Here is a 23417-nt window from a genome sequence, read left to right on the forward strand (position 1 = left end):
CTCACGATGCTAATAGTTTGAATGAGTTAACTAAAATTTCGTTGCACAACAAAATATCTGCACAAAAAAAATTATCTATATTGGAGCAAACTAAACAAGAATTGAAAAAATATTGTAGGACTTGTGCTGGTTTAAAGTTTCCATTAGTTGATATTTTTAGTGAGAAAGGTATTCAGATGAGATTAAGTCAACAGATTAAACACTTGGAAGAAATAAATTCATATGACAGTTTATCCACTCAAATGTGTATGGACTGTATTTGTGATTTGAAAATGAGTTATAAATTTTTTATGCAAATTAAGAAAGCAGAAGTTAAATTAAAGTCCATTCATTTTACTCTGACTGAGACAGCAACAAGAAATCTAGAAGCAAAGAAGATGCAATCTGTAGAACGTATTGAGAAACATGTAGAGAATATTGTGGAAGATAATTTCCTCAATCCATCTACAAGTAAGGAACATAATGAAGAGGTACTTGTACAAAAAGTACCTGAGGATATTCCAGTGAAAGATAATTTACACTGTATAAAAATAGGAAAAGTGAATGTTGAAGAGTTAGAAAAGCCTGAAGTTGAAGTTTTTGAAGAAATGATAATTGAAGAAAACAGTGATAATGAATCTATAGAAGAGTTTGATCCGGATGATCCTCCTTTTCAACCTGATAGTTCTGATGCAGCAGAATCTGATGATGAAGTAGTTGTACAAACACCAGCTGTAAAAAGACGAAATATTCAGAAAGAAAATATTCCAAGACAATATCCTCCATCAATGTTTCTTTGCGATTATAACTCAGCTCCAGATAATGAAAGTACTGATTGTAATCAAACAACATATAAGTATGATTCATCTCTAAAAGCATACATTAAAATAGAAGATACAGAAGGTAATAATCATTCTTGTGAACCACAAAATATAATTAGAACTGAGACCGCATGTAATGCTGAAAGTACAAAAGAATCCACGAAACAACCGAACATATTAAAACGAAGACTTTTATTACAAACTAGAAAAGACTTGTCTGAAGAAACAGATGAAAATCAGTCTGGTGTTTCTGATAAAAATGGTGGTCATAAAGATTTTAAAGTACAAAAGTTAGATGTAAATAATTCTTTGAACATTAATAGTACCCAGGAAGATGGAATCATGTATGTTACAGTAAAGGGATCTAAACCGAATGAAATATTATTAGTGAAAGTAAAAAAAATGGATAAACCGTTAGAGAAAAAAGATGACAAATGTTTGGGAAAAAAGCCTTTTGAAATTAAACCGATGGATAAAATTTTTAAACGGTACGAAACACTTGTTACAAAAGAAAAGGATTTGTTTCCAGAACGGACAAAAAAGTCTGAAATAAGAGAACAGATCATAGAAGAACAAATAGAAGAATATAAGAAAAAACGGGAGAAGGTATTAGGTGGGCATGCTAGTATTTCGCTCCCTATAAAGACCGAAGAACCTCAAACTCGTTACTTCAAACGTAACGAAAGTCAAGATAGCCAGAAACCTACTCCGCATGCGGAAAACGAATCAACTGTAAACGTACAATTTATTAAAGATGAAGATGATTGTACTCCAAAAATTGAAAATGATATTACGGATACTGCGGCGGAACCAGAAAAAGAAAAATCCGTTAATGAAAAATCATATGTAAATACCGAGGAGTATTTATCACGTTTAGCAAAGCTTAAACTAAAATGGGAGGAAGCAAAGAAGAAAAAAGAATCTTTGCAGAAAGAACTTGACGAATCTTATACAGAAGGAAATATTGAAAAATTGGCAAGAATTTTAGGGGAGAAAGAAAAAAATTTACAGGATTTTCAAGATTATTTAAAGCAACGTAAAATCGTAATTACAAGATTAAAAGACGAAGACATTATTTCCCTTTATGAGGATAGAAATAATGCAGTGCTTAAAAACAATTTGCCTGATTTAATAGACGAAAGTCAACCAGCAGATTACATTCCAGAAGAAAATTATCTGGAATGTGATTATTGTCCAGAAACATTTGCTTCTAAAGATATTCTCGAGGAGCATTTAAAGATGCACGATTATAAAATTATGCATTTTTGCGAAGATTGTATGGAAGAATTTCCAACTAATAAGGCAAAACGAAATCACAGCGTAGTTTGCATAAAAAAGTTATTATGTAAATACTGTGAAGTGATGTTAGATTCAAAGGGAAAGAAACGCCAGCATGAGCAGAAACATTGCGATAATATGTATGGACAATTATGCGATGTATGCGGTGAAAAGTTTAAACATCAAGGAACTCTAGATCAGCATGTAAAAACCCAACACATGAGCTGGGAGAAAATATATCAATGCCCAAAGTGTCCGAAAAAATTTGCATTCAAACAGAAGCTGAGCTTTCATTTAAAGTCAGTACATACAACATTAAGGGCCTATTTATGCGAGGATTGCGGAGCAGACTTTAAAAATCCTGCGAGTCTTAGACATCATAGAATACGTAAACATCAACCGGTTGGCAATAAAAGAGAATGCCCAGTTTGTCATAAATTAGTTCCATTTTATAGTCTTTCTAAGCATATGCATACTCATAAAGCGTATACCATTCAATGTCCACACTGTGACAAAATGTTTAAGAATAGCTCAACTTTGAAACAACATGTAAGAATTCATGAAGATCAACGTCAGTACCGTTGTGACACTTGTGGTGTTGGATTCAATAGGCGAGATGGCTTAAGATTGCATATGAGAGTACACGAGAAAACTGATAGTAGAGGATTAAAAGAATGTTCATGTCAAGTATGTGGTGAAAAGTTTCCAAACCACTCGACACTTGTTATACATAGAAATCGAGTTCACAAGGATGGTAGACAGTATACATGTCACATATGTAACAGATCAATGATCTCGACTAGATCATTGGAATGGCACATGTCTCATATACACAATGAGTCTCTTCCTGGTGTTGTAAAAGAAGACACGGATGGAGCACCGGAAAAGAAAAGAGTGTCGTGTTATCACTGTAATAAAACATTTAAAACAGAAATGATTTTAAGAACGCATATTAAAAACACTCATATGGAGAAAGATCCAATGAAGTGTTTAGATTGTGAATTAACATTCACTTCTGAAGTAAGATTAAGACACCATATGATGGTGACTCATAACAGATTAGAAGGAACATTACCGTGTCCACATTGTCCCAAGAGATTTGTGAATCAGCTCAGGTTGAAGACACATATGATATCTCATTCTGAAGAGAGACCATATACGTGTGAAATTTGTGGATTTAACTTGAAAACGAAAATACAATTGATTAAACATCACCAGAATAGACACAGTGATGAAAGACCGTTGCAATGTAGATATTGTCCTTGGAGATGTAAACAAGTTAGTGCTCTTGTATGTCATGAAAGGACTCATACTAATGAACGACCATACTCTTGTAGTGTGTGTAGGCAACGTTTTAAATATTTAGGTGACAAAAACAAACATGAGAGAAGACACGAAAGTTTAGGAGGATCTGGATTCAAAAGAATAGTACCTGGGAGAAATATTAAACCTAAAGTCCAGGAAGATTCTTCCTGTTCTGAACACGAACAAGAAAGTTTAACTAATGCAGAACATCAGATTGTCGAGGGCGAATACGAAGAGCAAACAGATCAACAGTACGAGGAAGAACAGATAGTTAAGTTTGAAGAACAGGAAATAGTAAAGTTTGAAGAACAAGAAATAACTGAAGAATATGAACAAGTATATGAACAGGTATTAATTATTTATAATCATAATTTTATATTTTATATTCAGTATTTAATATTTTAATTAAAATTTTAATAATGCACCCATCTTTTTAATAGGAATATGAAGAAACGTCTAGAGAAGCTTCGGATGCAGCGGAAGTTATAATGAACATGGAAGATACCACTGTCTATACTGAAGAAGTAACGGCGGACAATATTGAACCGGCAGAAATAATAACAGATGAAATGATGACAAATGAAATATTACAATCAGGTGCTGTAGTTCATTTGCAGCAAGAAGATGATTCAGGAAAAATCCAAGTGATCCCAGTTATGCTGTCTTTACCTGATCTGTCTGATGCAAATACAGAGGTCAATTTAGCTACAGCATCTATTATGTATAATAATTGAATTTAGTATCGTATTCTATATATACGATATTCTTTGTAAAGAAAAAATAATCAACTTTATTGTGGTTAATTATACACTTAAAAAACTGTTTATTTGGGATAAATTGTAGGAAGTAAATCACATTCCCAAATACAGCATATTCTAAAAATGTATATTTCCTTGAAACATATATAGATTTCAAACTTTTTAGGATATTAACTATACACCCAAAGGTCAAAATAACATTTTGCTATTAAGGTTGCAGTTTTGTAAGATTATTTTACTGTATGAAGATACTTAGTAAAATCACGCTAAGATTGTAAAAAATAATGATACAACAGATTTTATCCTCGTAATGCTTTCAATACAAAATTTTTTGTTTCATTATAAATAATGAATAAAAATATCTGTAGTATGGATATAAAGTATTTTGTACAAATCTATAAAAGATAAACAAGTATTTTACTTAATAATACAAATATAAATTTCACGATATTAATAAAATTGACATTATTCATAACCATATGCCTATTTGTGAACTATACGATTGAAATTTCTTTAGTTTGTCACATTTACTAATTACATAAGCTTTTTCATTAGTGTTTTTCATTCCCTAATTTATGAACTATGGGTGATAACTATTTTTACCCATTATTCATGCATTTTATAAATATAGCAAAGTGAAAAAAAGGATCCAATATTTTCTCAAATACTTTTGGTTTCTTTTTTTGATTGCATAGGAAAATCGTCCAATATGTAATATACGTTCATATAATATATATTTCAAATATAACTTTGTACGTTTAAGACAAAAATTTTATACATTACAAAATTAACGCTCATTAGTTTAAACATCACTTAGGTGTAATTAAGTATAATTAGTTAATAAACCATTTGCATTACTTTATAATGATATTTCATTTTTATATTATTATGAATTAGAAGATTTTTTGCTACTAAAAATCTTCATTTTCTTATTGTTGCAAAATTGCCATTAAATTTGTTATTTCTACGTGCTACATTAGAAAATTTAATATTTACTAAATCTATTATGAAATACTGCATGATTAATTGAATTATAATGACAAGAATACTTTTCATCTTCCAACTACACACATTACTATAAGTTTATACATTAGCAAATTTGTTTTCTTCCTAATTGTAACGAAATTGCACATTTTAATTTCTATATTTATTTTCTTACATTATTCATCTTTTTGTCCATCAATCTTATCTGTATTTTATTGTAGCAATAAAAGAATTTGAATATCAAATATTTTTCTATTTGATGTTGCATTTAAAAAATTTTTACTGCATACGTATAATAAATTTATATTCCAATTATGTATAATTTGAAGTTGACAATATACAATTCTTTTAATAAATATAAACACTTTATGTATATTCAAATAAAGTGTGTATTACATTTTGTATTTTATACAAAATAAAAACATATATATGTTACGTTAAAAATAAATGCAAATAAGTATTAACTTATTTGATGCAGAGGTAAATATTAAAATCCTTGTACTATACAAGAAAAATGTACAAATATACATACAAATGTACAGGGTGTCCGGCTATGGTTGAACATCCTTTCAGGGGGTGGTAGTTGGGGTGATTCTGAACAACTGTTTCCTTTACCAAAATGCTGGCTAAAGCTTAGTATTTAAATTATTAATTAAAAACACTGACTAATCAGAGCGGCATCAGCCGCGGGAATATTCGCAATGACAACCGGCCTCGACCATGGTCGGAAACAAACTACTCGGAAACCGCGTCGGTTCGTAACCGACACTCGATACTCCTGCGCGTGAGCATGCGCCTTATGCGCGCTCTAATTGGTTGACGTTTTTTGTTAATAATTCAAAAACTAAATCTTAATGAACGTTTCGATAAAAGAAAACGTTATTGTACTTATTATCCTTAACAATTAAAGTACCAATATTGTTCTATTATAACCAATTATAATTTTTACTTTTCTAAATTTTGATAGTATTGTGCAAGAACACTCCATGCTTTAGGCGACATAAAACCACTTGGTGGATTTTCACCTACTTTTGCTAAAGCTGTAAAAGAATATTATAAATATTATTCTTTGAAATTCTATTACATTTTAGATATATATATGTAAAATACATACTACGCATTTTTGTTCCTGATATAAATTCGAAATCTCCTTTCCGTTCTGTATCAAAAAAGGACATTTTTTTATGCCTTTTATCATACGCTGCAACTTTAAATGGAATGATCTCCAGATCTTGCAAACCTCGAGCTATTGACAGAACTCGAGCTCCATGAGTAGGATCATAAAGATTTCCATCTAAGGTTACAGTTTTGTTAGGATGTGGTATACCAGCTGGGTCTCTTCCAACAATGTAAAAATTAGCACCTGCATTCATTCTAGCTTTTGCATGCCACTGTACCTAATAATAAACAGAAAATTATAAATCGGAGAAAAGTACTGTAGTTATATACGTATAACTCATACCTCAACTGGTCCAGCATACATCATTGGACTTGGAAAAATTGCTAATAAAGTAGAATTACTATCTAGAACACCTTCACTTAGTACTGCCTCATGTTGAAGAATTCTAGTATGTAACGGTACATCATCATCTTTTGTCCAACCACCCAAAGGATGTAAAAGTAGTACAGGATTTTTAAATCCTCTTTCTTCTAATAAATGCTTTTTAGTATCCTATAGAAAAGTAGAAAAAAATGGAAAGATTTATTATATAAAATATATATGTAAATAATAAATCAACATACTTGCATCAATAATGCATGACCATTATGTATAGGATTTCTAAGTTGAAATGCAAATACAGCATCAGCTTTCATTTTTTTACATTTCGTTCTGATTTCATTCGGTGTAAGTCTATATTTATCCAGACCATCATGCCATCTAATTCTTTTAAAAACTTCAATATCACCACCTACTAACCAATCTCCAGAATCATGAATCATTTTTACATACGGATGGCCCAAATTATTAGTACCAAATTGCCATCCACATCTTTCTTCTTTCCTATGGAAATAAAATTCCGGCCTACGTAATATTGCAAGTGCTTTATTTTTGTACTTTAGCGTGAAAGCCGAAAGCCCATCCAAACGCTCCTTATCTTCCGTGTGTATCGCAAGAACTATGGGAACAGATTGATTAACTTCCTTATCTCCATCAAGGAGACATTTTAAATGTTGGGTCTAAAAATATTGTTTAAGTATTTTATGTTTTTATTATAATTTTATATTTCATCATTAGAAAAATTCATACCTGTAAATATTGATCTTCCCGCATGAAACCAGTGAGAGGAGCAGCCCAACCTTCTGCTAAAACCTGTAGCCATTGTACATCTATTTCACTAATTTCTAAGCTCTGAAGAGTAGTTGCTTCTGCTTTGCCAGAAGATATTCGTGATTCTGGAACGAATAACTCCCGTATCGGTATTGTTGGTTTTTGAAGCACTGGTATAATACACTGTTTCTCCAGAAGATCTATAACTGTTGCAGCTGATTCTTCTGGAGTACAGTTTTCAGTGGTTACCACTAAATCAGGGTTTACTGGTCTCTCATACATTTGATCTATTCCAGTAAAGCCTTTAATAGCTCCTTGACGCGCCTTTTTATATAATCCTTTCGTGTCCCTAGCTTCGCATACATTAAGGGGCGTATCGACGAAGATCTCGAAAAATGGAAGATCAGACATTTTATGAATTTGTCTTGCCATTTGCCTGTCTTCTTCGAACGGTGATACAAAACTACATAAACAAATTTGACCGCTATCAGCAAATAATTTAGCTACTTCTGCAACTCTCCTTATGTTCTCTTTCCTATCTTCTTTGCTGAAACCAAGGTTGCAGTTTAAACCACTCCTTACGTTATCTCCATCAAGGCCATAAGCAGCAATTCCATGATTAACTAAAATAGCTTCAACTTGGAAAGCTATAGAAGTTTTTCCAGCACCAGAAAGCCCTGTTAACCAAACTGTGCATCCTCGAAAGCCTCTTACGCTTCCTATTGCTTGGCCTCTTTTTGCTCTTGATACATGATGTGCTTGCTCTGATACGTTAGAACAAGTCTAAAAAAAGGAATTCTTTATAACATAAGATATTAAACAAGAAACTTAAAAAAATTATTTTTAAAAATTTCTAACTATTTAAATATCTTTATTTATTCTTTTACACATAAACATAAATGCATTTACTTATATAAAAAAAAATACATTTATTAAAACAAAAATTAACAATATACTATGACATAAAATATATTTAAATATATGTAGAACTTGTTTAGTCGATACATACCGTCATTATTCGTTTATTTGGGATTTCAGAAGTTTCGTTTGACATAATTTTTGCTTTTGTATATTTATATGTACATTTATGTATATACGTGGCAGTTAGTCAAACAGAATGAAAATTTAATGTGTTACGTATTTAAATGGAAAAGAACTTACTAAACATAAAAATACAGATTCAAATTTTATTATGGCGTGTATGAACTTTCTAAAAGTTGTCATTAATGTTTAAAATTATAATAAACAATACGTTATAAAGAACGACGGGAACTTCCCAAGCAGTAGCGGCTGCAAAGCACTGCGAAGCACGCTTTAACGGTACTGTGAACCAATTGTAGACACTAGCGCTTTAACAGATGACATGTTATATAGTTAATAACTGTATAATACGTGCCAGATGATTTTTAAAATATGTTATATTTTAGAAATATGTATTCTATAGAACACATCTTTATATAATTACACAATCTATAATTATATCATGTATGTATATATGGGTATATAAATTGAAAATTGATCTAAATTATAGGTTGAAGAGTTAAATAGTCTGATAGGTGAATTATATTAAAAAATAAAAGCAATTATTATTTCGTACTATGTTTATTATCATGACGAAATGATCACAAATCATTAAAAAAAATAAACCATTTGATGGCAATTTAGTTTTAATCTTCTACAATCTCTATACAAAACAAGTTCTATAACTGAAAAATTTCAATAGAATGTATATAAGTAATGGTACAAAAAATGTAAAAGAAAGTGTCTTCTACATCAAATTGATGATAACATTCTAATATTATATTTTTCTTTATTTATAGTTTCATCTAGCATATACTCCACATACATATGTGTTGTACTTGAATTATTAGGAAAATAATATACTGAAGCCTCAACATCCAAAATCTTTGTTAGATCACATTTTACACTTACAGAATACATAGGTTCTGCAATAGATCCAAAAATATCATCTATGTAGCCTAACAATGCATAGTCTGATTTACAATCTGAATAATTTAAACAGCTCAAAAACAAAGGACTTCCAAAATATAAAAGATATTTAGAAGAATATGGTTTTACAATTACTATGTCTAATGTTTTAATAACATTATTAATTTTTCCAGCCACATAGTTCTCTTGTTTTTCATTATGCTGTCCTGAAGATTGTATTCTTAATTCTTCCAAGCATTTATTTATCCTTAAAACATGAAATTATAACCATACATATAACCATGCGCATGATTAATAAATTACTTACTGATCCATTGTTGTGAAATGTAAAATTCTTTCAGAATTTTTATCCTTTACTTGAAATGATAATATATTTAAACTATGTTCACTGTTTTATGAAAACAAATATGACTCAACTTTTCTTATATTATTGTATCTTCTTTGTTTAATAAAAAAGAAAAAAGTGTATGAAAAATTTTGTATCAAAGCAAAAATATATTTTTCATGTACTTTACTGTTACAATCATTCTCATTTCGAAGTATTTTTGACTTGTACGAGATCGCAAAGTTTATCAAGGTTACAATGGTAAACAAATGTAAAAAGTGTCTTATATATACTTATGACATGTCCAGTGTATAATATAGAGTTTGTGTAGAGCCTAGTACATTATACAATACATGAAATTGTTTCTTTCTTTAAATACAAAAATATGTACATAATAGAACATATATGATATTTTAAGTATTTTGCATTAAACAATTTAAACCACTTTAATTTATGATCCAAGTTCAAATGCATTCATGTCATTTTTTCTTATTTATTTCCCATAATGAATTTCTTACAAATCTTTTTGCAACATCTTTATTCACTCTAGGCATAAGACTATTTCTATCACTGATCTGTTTTGCACGTGCCATAGACTTTTTCAATCGTTCATTTTCAGATCTTATTTGATGTTTTGCTGGGTCCACTCCTAATTAAACGAATATAAAATATAAATAAAAAATAGATAAATTATCAATATAAAAACAAAAAATACATTCTACCTTCTGCACGCAAGTACATCCAAAACGTACTATTTAAACAATAAGACATCAATAGATCATACTGAATTTTATCTTCATCAGAGAGTTTTTCATATATTTCTGGATCTGTAGCCATTTTAATTGTATCTTCGATTCTCATCGCTGCATCATGAAATTGTGTAACTCTTGCAATGAGATTTGTATCATTTGATAATTCTTCAAAATCTGCATCCATGTTTATTTAAAAAAATTATAACCTCAATAATAAATAAACAAATTTCTTACAAACCGTCCATCACAAAACAACTTTCTTATTTCTTTGTTTATGGAGCTTGAAGTTGCAGAGTAATATGTGTTCCGCCCTGTTTGCAATTTTTATAAATTTCTTTAGAAACACTTGATTAATGTTTGAAATAATGAAGATATCGTAATGAATTTAATTTGTAATTTGCTTTAATCATTATTTAAAACATATTTTTCATAAAAAGTCATCTAAACTCTAGGGAATTACAGTTTCAAAGTACAATTTGACATCTTCTTTTCAAGTAATTCATGGAGAATCAAACAGCTGATTCGTTCTATGGTAGAGCACATGTTGTGCGGTAGTATGCAGTAATATAACGCTTTTTTCTCATAAAGTAATGAAGTTCTAACGAAAAACTGCATATTTACGTGTTAAAGAAAACGTATTGTACGTGTTCACTTGAGCGTGCAATGAAAAGGAAAGAATAGTAAGTTCTTTTTTAAGAAATTTTTGTCTAAGAAAAATGGCTGACCGTGATAGCGCATCTGAAAGCGACTCAAGCTCAATTGACGGAGGACCGATAATGATGCCACCGTCTCCTGTAACTAGAGAACAACTTCAAAAAAGAATTGAATCATTGCAACAGCATAATCGAGTTCTTAAAGTTGAGCTTGAAACGTATAAATTAAGAGTAAAGGCGTTGCAGGAGGAGAATCGTGGTCTTCGTCAAGCCTCTGTCATCATAGTAAGTTGCTTTTGTATTTTTAGTATTTCAATTCGTAATATATCGACACAGTTATTGATTACATATACTATTTCATATTCAATATTTTCTGTTGTTATATATAAGTAGTTAATAATTTCATTCGAAATTATAGTCATTTATTTAATATGAAACAGAATGTTTTGGAAGAAAGATTTATTTTTTTGATTTTATTGTTTCTCAGATTTATTACAATTAGATTTTAATTTTTCATTCAGTTATGGTTTCTGTATTGACACATGAAGTACGAATCAATGACATACAGTTTCAATTTATGTAATGAATGTTATTTTGCATAATATTGTTCAATATACAAATTAGATTTATTTTTCATTAATTTGAAATGATGAAATAATTGTATTGAAAAGTTTATTAATCTGTAGATTTGAATATAAATGTTATTCTGTTAACTTGTAATAAAAAATTTCTGTAATATTAATATACATATACATGCACATTTCCTATTATGTTAATTTCCATATTGTATTATAAATGTACTTTGTAATTTAAAAATAATTTAAAAAATTACATTTAACACTAATTTGTTCATATATATATTGTAGTAATATTATTGTTTTGTTTATTGGATTATATTATAGCAAGCTAAAGCTGAACAGGAAGAAGAATTTATAAGTAATACATTATTAAAGAAAATTCAGGCACTTAAGAAAGAAAAGGAAACATTAGCACATCATTATGAACAAGAAGAAGAATGCTTAACAAATGATCTGTCAAGAAAGTTAAATCAATTGCGTCAAGAGAAATGTCGTTTGGAACAAACCTTAGAACAAGAGCAAGAATGTCTTGTAAATAAACTAATGAGAAAAATAGAAAAGCTTGAAGCTGAAACACTTGCTAAACAAAGCAATTTAGAGCAATTACGCAGAGAGAAAGTTGAACTTGAAAATACACTTGAGCAAGAGCAAGAAGCATTAGTAAACAAATTGTGGAAAAGAATGGATAAATTAGAGGCAGAGAAACGAATGCTTCAAATAAAATTAGATCAACCTGTATCGGATCCCGCTTCACCGAGAGAAATTAATAATGGTGATACTGCTACTAGTCTAAGTACACATATTCAAACTTTAAGAAGCGAAGTAGCCCGACTAAGACATACATTGCTCATCTCGCAACAAGAACGTAAGAAATTTTATCATACAGAAATATGAATTCAATTGAACTAATAACAAATATGGTTTATATATTGTCTAATGTATGTTATTTTTCAAATTAGATACAGAGAAAATGCAACGATATGTGAACGAAGAGAAACAAATTCGTGAAGAAAACTTGAGACTTCAAAGAAAATTGCAGTTGGAAGTAGAACGTCGCGAAGCTTTATGTAGACATCTTTCAGAATCAGAATCTAGGTAAATAATTGCATTATAAAAATTGTAAAAGTGTTTTATTTTAATCTGAAACTTTACCTGTTTATTAGTTTGGAAATGGAAGAAGAACGGCACTATAATGAAATCGTGATGTCTGGTGTAAACATAAGAAATCGTACTGTTTCTAGCCCTGTACCGTATAATCCTTCACCTAGTTCCTCTAGACCATTAAGTCCAGGTAACTATAACAATTTACTATTCTCCAAATATTATTGTAATTATTTTATACAAAAATTTAAATACTTTTATGTTATTTTAATAGGTTCAGCGACCAGAGAAGGATTTAATACAAATCGATGTTATGCTTGTGGTCAGCATACTACAGTTCCATTTGCAAGTTCATCGCCTCCTTCCACTGTGAGTTATATTTAATTATAGTCAAATAATCCATCAAATAAAATGTCAGTAGTATTATTAATAATATAAATAACAAATTCAAAACGTAAAATATTGTAAGTTCATATTAACTTTTAATATTTCATTATTGACAAACAGGCCCATGTGGTAATGTCTAATAGACGCACATCAGATAGATTTGTTAAACCTGCAATTCCACCAACAATTGTAAGTCCAACTGGTCCACCAATCGCTGCAAACGCAACTACAAATGCAACTGGCGGCTCACCAATGGATATTACTAAAACATAAGTCAGTTGAATTTCTCTTATCATAAATATTTCATCATGTATTCGTATAAAATAACACTTTTGTTGATGCATTTGTACTATGTGATTGTATAACATCATCAAAAGTTATTTTAGAATGAATTTCAGTTTTTAACATTTTAATTGTTTTACATTCATAGTACAGTGCATATATGTTAATTATAAAAATATCCATAAAAAAATGAATATGCTATAAATTGCTCTGTACTTCATATCAAATCGCTTAAATATTTCTCGTAACATGATACAAAGCAGTATTTACGAAAAAAAGTAAATAATCACTTATAAATATTTGATCTGCTTTAAAATAATCTAACAAAATAAAAGTTAAGGAAGGGAGAGATATTATTATAATCTCGCTCTTCTAATTTCCTTTATACTTCATTGTTGTTATGACAACCTTAATGCATTTTTTTTTTCGATGTTTAAATATAGTACGAAAAAAGTTTATCGTTAATTTAAGTACTTAGGTGGTAAGAAAACATATTTTTATAATGGTTACTATGTAACTTATTTAAATTTAAATATTTTCTTTTTGTTTTAATGTTAATTCTTGAAACAGAACTATATAGCATAATACGAAAACATAATAATTTTGTATAAATAATGTTTATAACGAAATTAGGAGAGCGAGAATTAATTAAAAAATTAATATGCCTTGAAGATAAATACGCAACTGTGGTTAAAAAAGAACTGTCAACGGAAAATGAAATAAAAACATTAAGCTATCCTAAATTATTATAAATTTTTCATAGAATGTTCGTTATATTACAACATTGTTAAATGCTGTTGATTTAATTTTTTTTTTTTACATACAATCACATAACTTCAGTATTTTACATATTAACTTACACAAACTATGTTTGAAATTAATACTACATTGAAGATAACATTTACATGACACATTATTGCATTTACTTATGGATATGTTAAAACGTTTGAGAAGATAATTGATATCTGTAATATTCTCTTTGAAATGTTTCAAATACCTTTCTGTTTATATTATCAATGTTACAAGCATCGTATTTGTTTAACTTGACTTGTTGAACATACCACTATGTGATATGCATATTGCTTGTTTGATTTTACTGGTTTTTGAAAATGTTTTGTTTAAAAATTAAGTTAATATGTTTTTTTTTTTTATTTACAATTTCATTAACTGTCTTATAACATATGTCATGTATAAAATATTTTCAATCAATGTTTATCTGAATGTGATAAAATAAGCACAAAATTGTGCTGTAATAATATAACAATTCGAACATTTATTAGTTACTATTGGTGCTTAAAACTATTAAAATCGTGAGATGATTCAATTTGTTATTAAAAAATATTTTGTGGACAACGTGTTTATTCCTTATTTAGTAATTCAACATTTAAGTTATAAAGAAAATTAAATTTTTGCATTATTGAAATTTCCCATGATACCAATTTATATATATAACATTTAGATATGTGTCACAATGTTAAAGCATAATGTCACTAAAAAGAATAAAAATTAATGAAACATGAAAGCTAAATTAAAACAGTAAGGATATTGATGAAATAATAAATATTTCCCTAAAACAATTAACGGAAGAAACTATAAATTCTTTTATGGGTTCTATGAAATAGATGTTTCATAAATACTCTAAAAAATAGATAAATAATATATTGTTTGCTACGTTATATGAAATATAAATGTATTAATTGTCATACATACAGAAATTTTGTTAAAATCTAGGTTAAAATTTAGAATTATTACTTATCAGTAATTATGCAAATATATTTCATTATTATATATTATGTACTTTACTCAAGCTTTTACGAAATACAGTCACTTTTTTGCTATTACATTTGTAAAACTTATTATCCTTGTTTAAAACACTGATTTATATTTGATTAAATATTTTGGTAAATTCATGTACATACATGCATATATTGAAAAATCTTTATTCTATTGTGTATAAACAATTTAATTTCCTGAAATTTTAATATTATGTTACATCAATTTTTTTACATGTAGATATAACTAATTTAGCAATTATTAGCCACATAAACAAAGAAATTGAATCTTCTTGATAAGATGGCCAACTTAATAAACTTTGTATTGGCCATAATGTACCTTTTGGTAAAGTTATTACAGGTTTATTTTTATGCTGATATAGTAAAATTATCATGAATAAACCCTGTAAAATTAAATGATAACTTTTTACATATACTAAAGTCATATAAAACAAATAAAAAAGTGGTACTTACATTTAATAAGCGGAAACCATATGTCAAATACATTTGTACTTTTTTTCTGGAAGACAGTCGCTCATTTACTGAAAAATATTACTTGCTATAATGAACATATGAATTTGACAATTATTTATTAATATTTTATATATAATGCAATTATTTTACCTTGTTCTTTTACGGTACTTTCTAATTTATTATATCTACGTTGAAGTTTTGCATACTTTGAAAATTCATCTACAATAGATATCCCAGTCATTTCCTGTTTCAAGTTAATTAACTCATTTCGTAATTCTATATCTTGTTTATTCATTGTATAAAAACGGGACGTAATCTGCAATAAAACTAACAATTAATAAAAGAATATGATTAAGAATATAAAATCACCTATATTTTAATACTTACGTATTTAATTAAAGCTGGAATAACATATTCTAACACACAACTTACAGTTGATATTATAAGTAAATTCATTTTATATATATGATAAGAAAAAGTTCACATTTCATAATATCTTTTAATAAATAATAATCAAAATATAACCTTAATTAAAAAGTTGCTCTTTAATGTCAACTCACAAAGCGGTTTAAAGGTTATAATGTTCAAAAATATATATACCAACAATATTAATTGTAATATTCCTACATTCATAAATAAATACTAGGGAATTAATTATATATTGAAAAATTTCCACATTTTTCTTATTTTGTGAGTAGGGAGCGCCTTCGGATTCAACGTGTTAATTCTTTCATGACTATAGGTTTATTCTGCTTCCGGGACGGAAGCATGTGTTTTTGAATTTTGATACAGAAAAATAGAAAAATGAGTGATTTAGAATTTTTAGACGATACAGAGCAAGATGTATCAAAATTTCATTCTAAATTACTTGATGCGGTATCGCAGCTTGATAAAGGACAAAGGTAAATAACAATAACTGATACTTAACCTATAGTAACCCATAATAAAAATAAAATAATTATGTCTTTTAAATCTTTGTTAGGGTTAAAAAGGCAGAAAGAAGTGAACCTACATTAGAAGTATCAGAATTTCATTTGGTAAAAAGTGGAGTATCTGATTTAGATACTGTTCGAGTACATGATTTAGCTAAGGTGTTAGGTAAAAAGGGTCATCATCTTGATGTTACTAAAAGCCTAGAATCTGCGAAAAGAAAGATCCGTGTTCTGCAGAAACCCTTGGAAAAACCTGCTGCAGAAAGAGTAAGAATATTTTGTCTTATTGTACCTTATCCAACTGCAATAAATTATTGCTATATTGCTGGCTATAGGGCTGTAAAAGAAGCAGTATAATAAGCATTGACTGTATAATAAAATATTATTATATTCAGTATTTTAAAATGTTGCTATAAAGAGACAAAATTATACAAATGTTTTTAATTTATCTTTAGATAAAACGCATAGTTGGTTTTGAAAATGCAAAGAAAGAATTAAAGAAATGGAATGCTATAATAACAAAAAACAGAACAGCAGAAACCCTTCACTTTCCTTTAAACCAACCATCAATGAAATTAGAACCATCTAAAGAATTTGTTAAAAGATTTAGGATACAGTCAGACTTAGAAAAAGAGCTTGCTTTATTGGAACCACAAAAGGAAAATATTGAACAGAAAGAGGATACATTAAAATTGACATTAAACGAAGTTATTATGAGAAGAAAAGAAGCAGCCAGAATTAGGGCACAACAGGTTTGGATATTTATATTACAGTAATTTAAATTATTGTCAAAATAGTTCTATTCTAAAATTTAATATTATCCGTTTTTAGTCTTATAAAGAAGCAAGGGCTCGTCGTCAAAACAAAATTAAAAGTAAAAAATTTCACCGTGTTCAAAAGAAAGAGAAAATAAAACTACAATTAAAAGAATTTGAGCAGTTACAAAAAACTAATCCAGAAGCTGCATTGGAAAAGCTTGAGCAGTTAGATAAAACTAGAGCAGAAGAACGAATGTCACTAAGACATAAAAATACAGGGAAATGGGCTAAATCAAAGCTAATTATGGCAAAGTATGATAAAGAAGTAAGTACATATAAAAAACATTTTGAAATATTATTTGATAATACTTCCATTTTTTTACTACTAGACCAGACAAGAACTTGCACAACAATTATCAATTAGCCGAGAATTAACACAAAAGTTAAAAAAATCGACTGATAGAGAAGAAGATGATGAAGAAGAGGACGAGAGTATAAATTACACTGCATATTTGCGATCATCCAATGACAAAGAAAATCCATGGATTAATAACACTAAAAGTGAATCAGAAATCGATCAATTTATTAGCAGTTATCGTAAATATTGGGATGATCAAAAGAGCCAATTCAAAAATCAACAGTCAGATACCATTAATAAAAACAAAATTGAAATTGAAAATAAACAAACAGAAATTTCTTCAAAAAATTTAAAAGATTCTAATATTTCCAACATTACATTACATTACAACACTGTGTCTAAAACAGAATCTCCAAAAATTCAACACGTTCAAGAAATACCAAAACAGAAATCAAATAATCAAATAACTCCATTAGACCATTTAAAGACTTCTACTTTTCAAGGCATGTTTAAAGAATTAAAAATATATAAATAGTGTTCTGCTTAATTTGAGCCCGGAACAATTTTCGAAATGTATGGTTCTTTGGGTTTTGTATAACATTGTTAATGTTTACTTTTAAATAATTTTTTACATTATCAACTACAGAGATATTTAACATGTTCAAGTTAAGTGGGGCACCTTGTTTAGTGAAAAAGATATTTACATTTTAAGGTAAATAAACTTCATTATTAAATTACAGATCAAAATAGTACTTGTAATGTGGAGTCATTTAAAAAACAAAACCATAAGAAGAATGAAAAAATATTGGCTTTTAATGCTGAAACTATAAAACATAGTTCATCTAATATCACTATAAAGAGGAAATTATCTAACAACAATAAGAAAATGGATAAAAAAGCTAATTTACACGCATCAAATAATATTACAGCTACTTCCGCTTGGAATGTGGAATTCTTAGAAAATAATCATGCACCGAATGTATCTAATTCTTTAACATCTGGTCACTCGAACACTGAAAAAATAAATAAAATGTTTGATGTTATGGAAGACAAAATGAATGATCAGATTGAATTGAAATTGCAACAGGTTACTCAAAAATATATCACAGCTAAAAGAAAGAGTAAGTTTAAGAATATTATCGAGGACGAAAAAGATCATTTTGATGGACTTGAAATTCAAGCTAAAAATCGGAGACCTATCATAGATTCATCTTTAATCGAAAGTATCACTAACGGAAGTTTAGAATTAGATACTGAATTACAGAATTCTAAAAATATTAAATACGATAATGTATTATCTGTAAATAAATCAAACACGTCTGAAGTAGAAATAGATCCAAATAAGTACATAAATGTAAAACCTAAGCAATTAAAGACAGATATCCCAGCTGATATTTTAGAAGGTAATGACGCTTTGGATGATGTTGAAGATGAAGAAGAAAGGTATAATGTAATAAGTGAAGCGTTTGCGGACGATGATGTTGTAGAAGAATTTAGAAAAGAAAAAGAACAAGAGGTACGTTTTTATTATACATTAGTTGTTTATTAATTGTTTTTAAAACGTATAAATTTTATATTTAGGTAGAACAGTCTCGACCGAAAGACATTGACTTAACTCTACCAGGTTGGGGTAATTGGGGTGGAAAGAATGTAAAGGCATCAAGACGTAAAAGAAAACGCCTTATTATAAAAGTACCAAAAGATATACCTCGTAAGGATGAGAAACCACCCAACATAATAGAGATACAGAAACACCGTGGCCCCTTTCTTTGAGATAACTGTGCACTAGTGCGAGCCGCAAATGCCACTTCCAGCTTAGCTGTGCAGAAGAAGAACAACAAGAAGAAGAAATATCTCGAAATATGTCCGTCAGGCCCCTTCCCTTGAGATAAATCTGCAAATATCTCGGAAACGAAGCGAGCTATGGCAAAATGTTAACAGACCGTTTTTGTAGAGAATTAAGTTTCCTACTTTTTATGTTCTATGATATTTTTTGATCAGATGCGTAGTTCTCGAGATATATCAAGATATTTAAAAGTTCCGAAGCCGCACCAACATAATAGAGATACAGAAACACCGTGGCCCCTTTCTTTGAGATAACTCTGCACTATTGCGAGCTGCAAATGCCACTTCCAGCTTAGCTGTGCAGAAGAAGAACAACAAGAATAAGAAATATCTCGAAATATGTCCGTCAGGCCCCTTCCCTTGAGATAAATCTGCAAATATCTCGGAAACGAAGCGAGCTATGGCAAAATGTTAAGAGACCTTTTTTGTAGAGGATTAAGTTTCCTACTTTTTATGTTCTATGATATTTTTTGATCAGATGCGTAGTTCTCGAGATATATCAAGATATTTAAAAGTTCCGAAGCCGCACCAACATAATAGAGATACAGAAACACCGTGGCCCCTTTCTTTGAGATAACTCTGCACTAGTGCGAGCCGCAAATGCCACATCCAGCTTAGCGGTGCAGAAGAAGAACAACAAGAAGAAGAAATATCTCGAAATATGTCCGTCAGGCCAGTTCCTTTGAGATGAATCTGCAAATATCTCGGAAACGAAGCGAGCTATGGCAAAATGTTAAGAGACGTTTTTTGTAGAGAATTATGTTTCCTACAATTTATGTTCTATGATATTTTTTGATCAGATGCGTAGTTCTCGAGATATATCAAGATATTTAAAAGTTCCGAAACCGCACCAACATAATAGAGATACAGAAACACCGTGGCCCCTTTCTTTGAGATAACTCTGCACTATTGCGAGCTGGAAATGCCACTTCCAGTTTAGCTGTGCAGAAGAAGAACAACAAGAAGAAGAAATATCTCGAAATATGTCCGTTAGGCCCCTTCCCTTGAGATAAATCTGCAAATATCTCGGAAACGAAGCGAGCTATGGCAAAATGTTAAGAGACCTTTTTTGTAGAGAATTAAGTTTCCTACTTTTTATGTTCTATGATATTTTTTGATCAGAAGCGTAGTTTTCGAGATATATCGAGATATTTAAAAGTTCCGAAGCCGCACCAACATAATAGAGATACAGAAACACCGTGGCCCCTTTCTTTGAGATAACTCTGCACTATTGCGAGCTGCAAATGCCACTTCCATCTTAGCTGTGCAGAGGAAGAACAACAAGAAGAAGAAATATCTCGAAATATGTCCGTCAGGCCAGTTCCTTTGAGCTGAATCTGCAAATATCTCGGAAACGAAGCGAGCTATGGCAAAATGTTAAGAGACGTTTTTTGTAGAGAATTATGTTTCCTACAATTTATGTTCTGTGATATTTTTTGATCAGAAGCGTAGTTTTCGAGATATATCGAGATATTTAAAAGTTCCGAAGCCGCACCAACATAATAGGGATACAGAAACACCGTGGCCCCTTTCTTTGAGATAACTCTCCATTAGTGCGAGCCGCAAATGCCACTTCCAGCTTAGCTGTGCAGAAGAAGAACAACAAGAAGAAGAAATATCTCGAAATATGTCCGTCAGGCCACTTCCCTTGAGATAAATCTGCAAATATCTCGGAAACGAAGCGAGCTATGGCAAAATGTTAAGAGACGTTTTTTGTAGAGAATTATGTTTCCTACAATTTATGTTCTATGATATTTTTTGATCAGAAGCGTAGTTTTCGAGATATATCGAGATATTTAAAAGTTCCGAAGCCGCACCAACATAATAGAGATACAGAAACACCGTGGCCCCTTTCTTTGAGATAACTCTGCACTAGTGCGAGCCGCAAATGCCACTTCCAGCTTAGCTGTGCAGAAGAAGAGCAACAAGAAGAAGAAATATCTCGAAATATGTCCGACAGGCCCCTTCCCTTGAGATAAATCTGCAAATATCTCGGAAACGATGCGAGCTATGGCGAAATGTTAAGAGACCTTTTTTGTAGAGAATTAAGTTTCCTACTTTTTATTTTCTATGATATTTTTTGATCAGATGCGTAGTTCTCGAGATATATCAAGATATTTAAAAGTTCCGAAGCCGCACCAACATAATAGAGATACAGAAACACCGTGGCCCCTTTCATTGAGATAACTCTGCACTATTGCGAGCTGGAAATGCCACTTCCAGCTTAGCTGTGCAGAAGAAGAACAACAAGAAGAAGAAATATCTCGAAATATGTCCGTCAGGCCACTTCCCTTGAGATAAATCTGCAAATATCTCGGAAACGAAGCGAGCTATGGCAAAATGTTAAGAGACCTTTTTTGTAGAGAATTAAGTTTCCTACTTTTTATGTTCGATGATATTTTTTGATCAGATGCGTAGTTCTCGAGATATATCAAGATATTTAAAAGTTCCGAAGCTGCACCAACATAATAGAGGTACAGAAACACCGTGGCCTCTTTCTTTGAGATAACTCTGCACTATTGCGAGCTGCAAATGCCACTTACAGCTTAGCTGTGCAGAGGAAGAACAACAAGAAGAAGAAGTATCTCGACATATGTCCGTCAGGCCCGTTCCTTTGAGCTGAATCTGCAAATATCTCGGAAACGAAGCGAGCTATGGCAAAATGTTAAGATACGTTTTTTGTAGAGAATTATGTTTCCTACAATTTATGCTCTATGATATTTTTTGATCAGAAGCGTAGTTTTCGAGATATATCGAGATATTTAAAAGTTCCGAAGCCGCACCAACATAATAGAGATACAGAAACACAGGGCCCCTTTCTTTGAGATAACTCTGCACTAGTGCGAGCCGCAAATGCCACTTCCAGCTTAGCTGTGCAGAAGAAGAACAACAAGAAGAAGAAATATCTCGAAATATGTCCGTCAGGCCCCTTCCCTTGAGATAAATCTGCAAATATCTCGGAAACGGAGCGAGCTATGGCAAAATGTTAAGAGACCTTTTTTGTAGAGAATTATGTTTCCTACAATTTATGTTCTATGATATTTTTTGATTAGATGCGTAGTTCTCGAGATATATCAAGATATTTAAAAGTTCCGAAGCCGCACCAACATAATAGAGATACAGAAACACCGTGGCCCCTTTCTTTCAGATAACTATGCACTATTGCGAGCTGCAAATGCCACTTCCAGCTTAGCTGTGCAGAAGAACAACAAGAAGAAGAAATATCTCGAAATATGTCCGTCAGGCCCCTTCCCTTGAGATATATCTGCAAATATCTCGGAAACGAAGCGAGCTATGGCAAAATGTTAAGAGACCTTTTTTGTAGAGAATTATGTTTCCTACAATTTATGTTCTATGATATTTTTTGATCAGAAGCGTAGTTTTCGAGATATATCGAGATATTTAAAAGTTCCGAAGCCGCACCAACATAATAGAGATACAGAAACACCGTGGCCCCTTTCTTTGAGATAACTCTGCACTAGTGCGAGCCGCAAATGCCACTTCCAGCTTAGCTGTGCAGAAGAAGAACAACAAGAAGAAGAAATATCTCGAAATATGTCCGTCAGGCCCCTTCCCTTGAGATAAATCTGCAAATATCTCGGAAACGAAGCGAGCTATGGCAAAATGTTAAGAGACCTTTTTTGTTGAGAATTAAGTTTCCTACTTATTATGTTCTATGATATTTTTTGATCAGATGCGTAGTTCTCGAGATATATCAAGATATTTAAAAGTTCCGAAGCCGCACCAACAGAATAGAGATACAGAAACACCGTGGCTCCTTTCTTTGAGATAACTCTGCACTATTGCGAGCTGGAAATGCCACTTCCAGTTTAGCTGTGCAGAAGAAGAACAACAA

At 30.5% G+C, this 23417-nt stretch overlaps 7 protein-coding genes across 9 annotated transcripts; 3 read left to right on the forward strand and 4 right to left on the reverse strand.

Moving 5' to 3' along the window:
• Positions 1 to 5: 5 nt before the first annotated feature.
• Positions 6 to 4448, forward strand: LOC143308077 (uncharacterized; the record flags this gene model as incomplete). The annotated part of the gene is made up of 2 exons (XM_076693145.1): positions 6 to 3731; positions 3824 to 4448. Coding segments are annotated over 2 exons (4020 nt in total), but the record flags the coding sequence as incomplete, so codon positions are not given.
• A 630-nt stretch (positions 4449 to 5078) lies between these two features.
• Positions 5079 to 8752, reverse strand: LOC117608639 (bifunctional 3'-phosphoadenosine 5'-phosphosulfate synthase-like). 2 transcript variants are annotated; one of them, XM_034334068.2, is made up of 6 exons: positions 8556 to 8752; positions 7374 to 8177; positions 6869 to 7303; positions 6588 to 6797; positions 6240 to 6522; positions 5079 to 6165 (listed from the first exon to the last, which is right to left on the reverse strand). In XM_034334068.2, exons 1-6 carry the CDS (start codon positions 8616 to 8618, stop codon positions 6071 to 6073), a joined length of 1890 nt encoding a protein of 629 aa, XP_034189959.2. In that variant the 5' UTR covers positions 8619 to 8752; the 3' UTR covers positions 5079 to 6070. The 2 variants fall into 2 exon arrangements, with proteins under 2 accessions (XP_034189959.2, XP_034189960.2); XM_034334069.2 differs by having other exon boundaries at positions 8404 to 8724.
• A 303-nt stretch (positions 8753 to 9055) lies between these two features.
• On the reverse strand, positions 9056 to 9785 carry LOC143308080 (uncharacterized). Its single transcript, XM_076693149.1, has 2 exons — positions 9652 to 9785; positions 9056 to 9591 (listed from the first exon to the last, which is right to left on the reverse strand). Exons 1-2 carry the CDS (start codon positions 9657 to 9659, stop codon positions 9168 to 9170), a joined length of 432 nt encoding a protein of 143 aa, XP_076549264.1. The 5' UTR covers positions 9660 to 9785; the 3' UTR covers positions 9056 to 9167.
• Positions 9786 to 9877: 92 nt separating this feature from the next.
• LOC143308081 (nuclear nucleic acid-binding protein C1D-like) lies at positions 9878 to 10815 on the reverse strand. The gene is made up of 2 exons (XM_076693150.1): positions 10392 to 10815; positions 9878 to 10318 (listed from the first exon to the last, which is right to left on the reverse strand). The coding sequence occupies exons 1-2, from the start codon at positions 10603 to 10605 to the stop codon at positions 10149 to 10151; spliced, it is 384 nt and encodes a 127-aa protein (XP_076549265.1). The 5' UTR covers positions 10606 to 10815; the 3' UTR covers positions 9878 to 10148.
• Positions 10816 to 10952: 137 nt separating this feature from the next.
• Positions 10953 to 14782, forward strand: LOC143308078 (coiled-coil domain-containing protein 6-like). 2 transcript variants are annotated; one of them, XM_076693147.1, is made up of 6 exons: positions 10956 to 11359; positions 11977 to 12517; positions 12612 to 12747; positions 12816 to 12943; positions 13028 to 13122; positions 13261 to 14782. In XM_076693147.1, exons 1-6 carry the CDS (start codon positions 11138 to 11140, stop codon positions 13411 to 13413), a joined length of 1275 nt encoding a protein of 424 aa, XP_076549262.1. In that variant the 5' UTR covers positions 10956 to 11137; the 3' UTR covers positions 13414 to 14782. The 2 variants fall into 2 exon arrangements, with proteins under 2 accessions (XP_076549261.1, XP_076549262.1); XM_076693146.1 differs by having other exon boundaries at positions 10953 to 11359; positions 12816 to 13122.
• On the reverse strand, positions 14685 to 16254 carry LOC143308079 (guided entry of tail-anchored proteins factor 1-like). The gene is made up of 4 exons (XM_076693148.1): positions 16056 to 16254; positions 15819 to 15984; positions 15669 to 15736; positions 14685 to 15598 (listed from the first exon to the last, which is right to left on the reverse strand). The coding sequence occupies exons 1-4, from the start codon at positions 16122 to 16124 to the stop codon at positions 15407 to 15409; spliced, it is 495 nt and encodes a 164-aa protein (XP_076549263.1). The 5' UTR covers positions 16125 to 16254; the 3' UTR covers positions 14685 to 15406.
• A 27-nt stretch (positions 16255 to 16281) lies between these two features.
• Positions 16282 to 19489, forward strand: LOC143308076 (U3 small nucleolar RNA-associated protein 14 homolog A-like). The gene is made up of 7 exons (XM_076693144.1): positions 16282 to 16570; positions 16651 to 16867; positions 17056 to 17352; positions 17432 to 17683; positions 17748 to 18219; positions 18457 to 19232; positions 19298 to 19489. Exons 1-7 carry the CDS (start codon positions 16473 to 16475, stop codon positions 19487 to 19489), a joined length of 2304 nt encoding a protein of 767 aa, XP_076549259.1. The 5' UTR covers positions 16282 to 16472.
• The last annotated feature ends 3928 nt before the right edge of the window (positions 19490 to 23417 follow it).

The sequence above is a fragment of the Osmia lignaria genome, unplaced genomic scaffold, assembly GCF_051020975.1.
Source record: "Osmia lignaria lignaria isolate PbOS001 unplaced genomic scaffold, iyOsmLign1 scaffold0140, whole genome shotgun sequence".
NCBI classification, from domain to species: Eukaryota; Metazoa; Arthropoda; class Insecta; order Hymenoptera; family Megachilidae; genus Osmia; species Osmia lignaria.

Bases quoted from the DNA above. Each gene is read 5' to 3' on its own strand.
- LOC117608639 (XM_034334068.2), bottom strand. From the start codon at position 8,618: ATGACAACTTTTAGAAAGTTCATACACGCCATAATAAAATTTGAATCT. The intron at 6,523-6,587 runs GTATGAGTTATA...GTTTATTATTAG, and splicing joins TGTATGCTGGACCAGTTGAG to GTACAGTGGCATGCAAAAGC. The intron at 6,166-6,239 runs GTATGTATTTTA...ATTCTTTTACAG, and splicing joins ATCAGGAACAAAAATGCGTA to CTTTAGCAAAAGTAGGTGAA.
- LOC143308081 (XM_076693150.1), bottom strand. From the start codon at position 10,605: ATGGATGCAGATTTTGAAGAATTATCAAATGATACAAATCTCATTGCA. The intron at 10,319-10,391 runs GTAGAATGTATT...TCGTTTAATTAG, and splicing joins GATGTACTTGCGTGCAGAAG to GAGTGGACCCAGCAAAACAT.
- LOC143308078 (XM_076693146.1), top strand. From the start codon at position 11,138: ATGGCTGACCGTGATAGCGCATCTGAAAGCGACTCAAGCTCAATTGAC. The intron at 11,360-11,976 runs GTAAGTTGCTTT...ATTATATTATAG, and splicing joins GTCAAGCCTCTGTCATCATA to CAAGCTAAAGCTGAACAGGA. The intron at 13,123-13,260 runs GTGAGTTATATT...ATTGACAAACAG, and splicing joins GTTCATCGCCTCCTTCCACT to GCCCATGTGGTAATGTCTAA.
- LOC143308079 (XM_076693148.1), bottom strand. From the start codon at position 16,124: ATGAATTTACTTATAATATCAACTGTAAGTTGTGTGTTAGAATATGTT. The intron at 15,985-16,055 runs GTAAGTATTAAA...GTTTTATTGCAG, and splicing joins TTCCAGCTTTAATTAAATAC to ATTACGTCCCGTTTTTATAC. The intron at 15,599-15,668 runs GTAAGTACCACT...TTAATTTTACAG, and splicing joins ATGGTTTCCGCTTATTAAAT to GGTTTATTCATGATAATTTT.
- LOC143308076 (XM_076693144.1), top strand. From the start codon at position 16,473: ATGAGTGATTTAGAATTTTTAGACGATACAGAGCAAGATGTATCAAAA. The intron at 17,353-17,431 runs GTTTGGATATTT...ATCCGTTTTTAG, and splicing joins CCAGAATTAGGGCACAACAG to TCTTATAAAGAAGCAAGGGC. The intron at 19,233-19,297 runs GTACGTTTTTAT...TTTTATATTTAG, and splicing joins GAAAAGAAAAAGAACAAGAG to GTAGAACAGTCTCGACCGAA.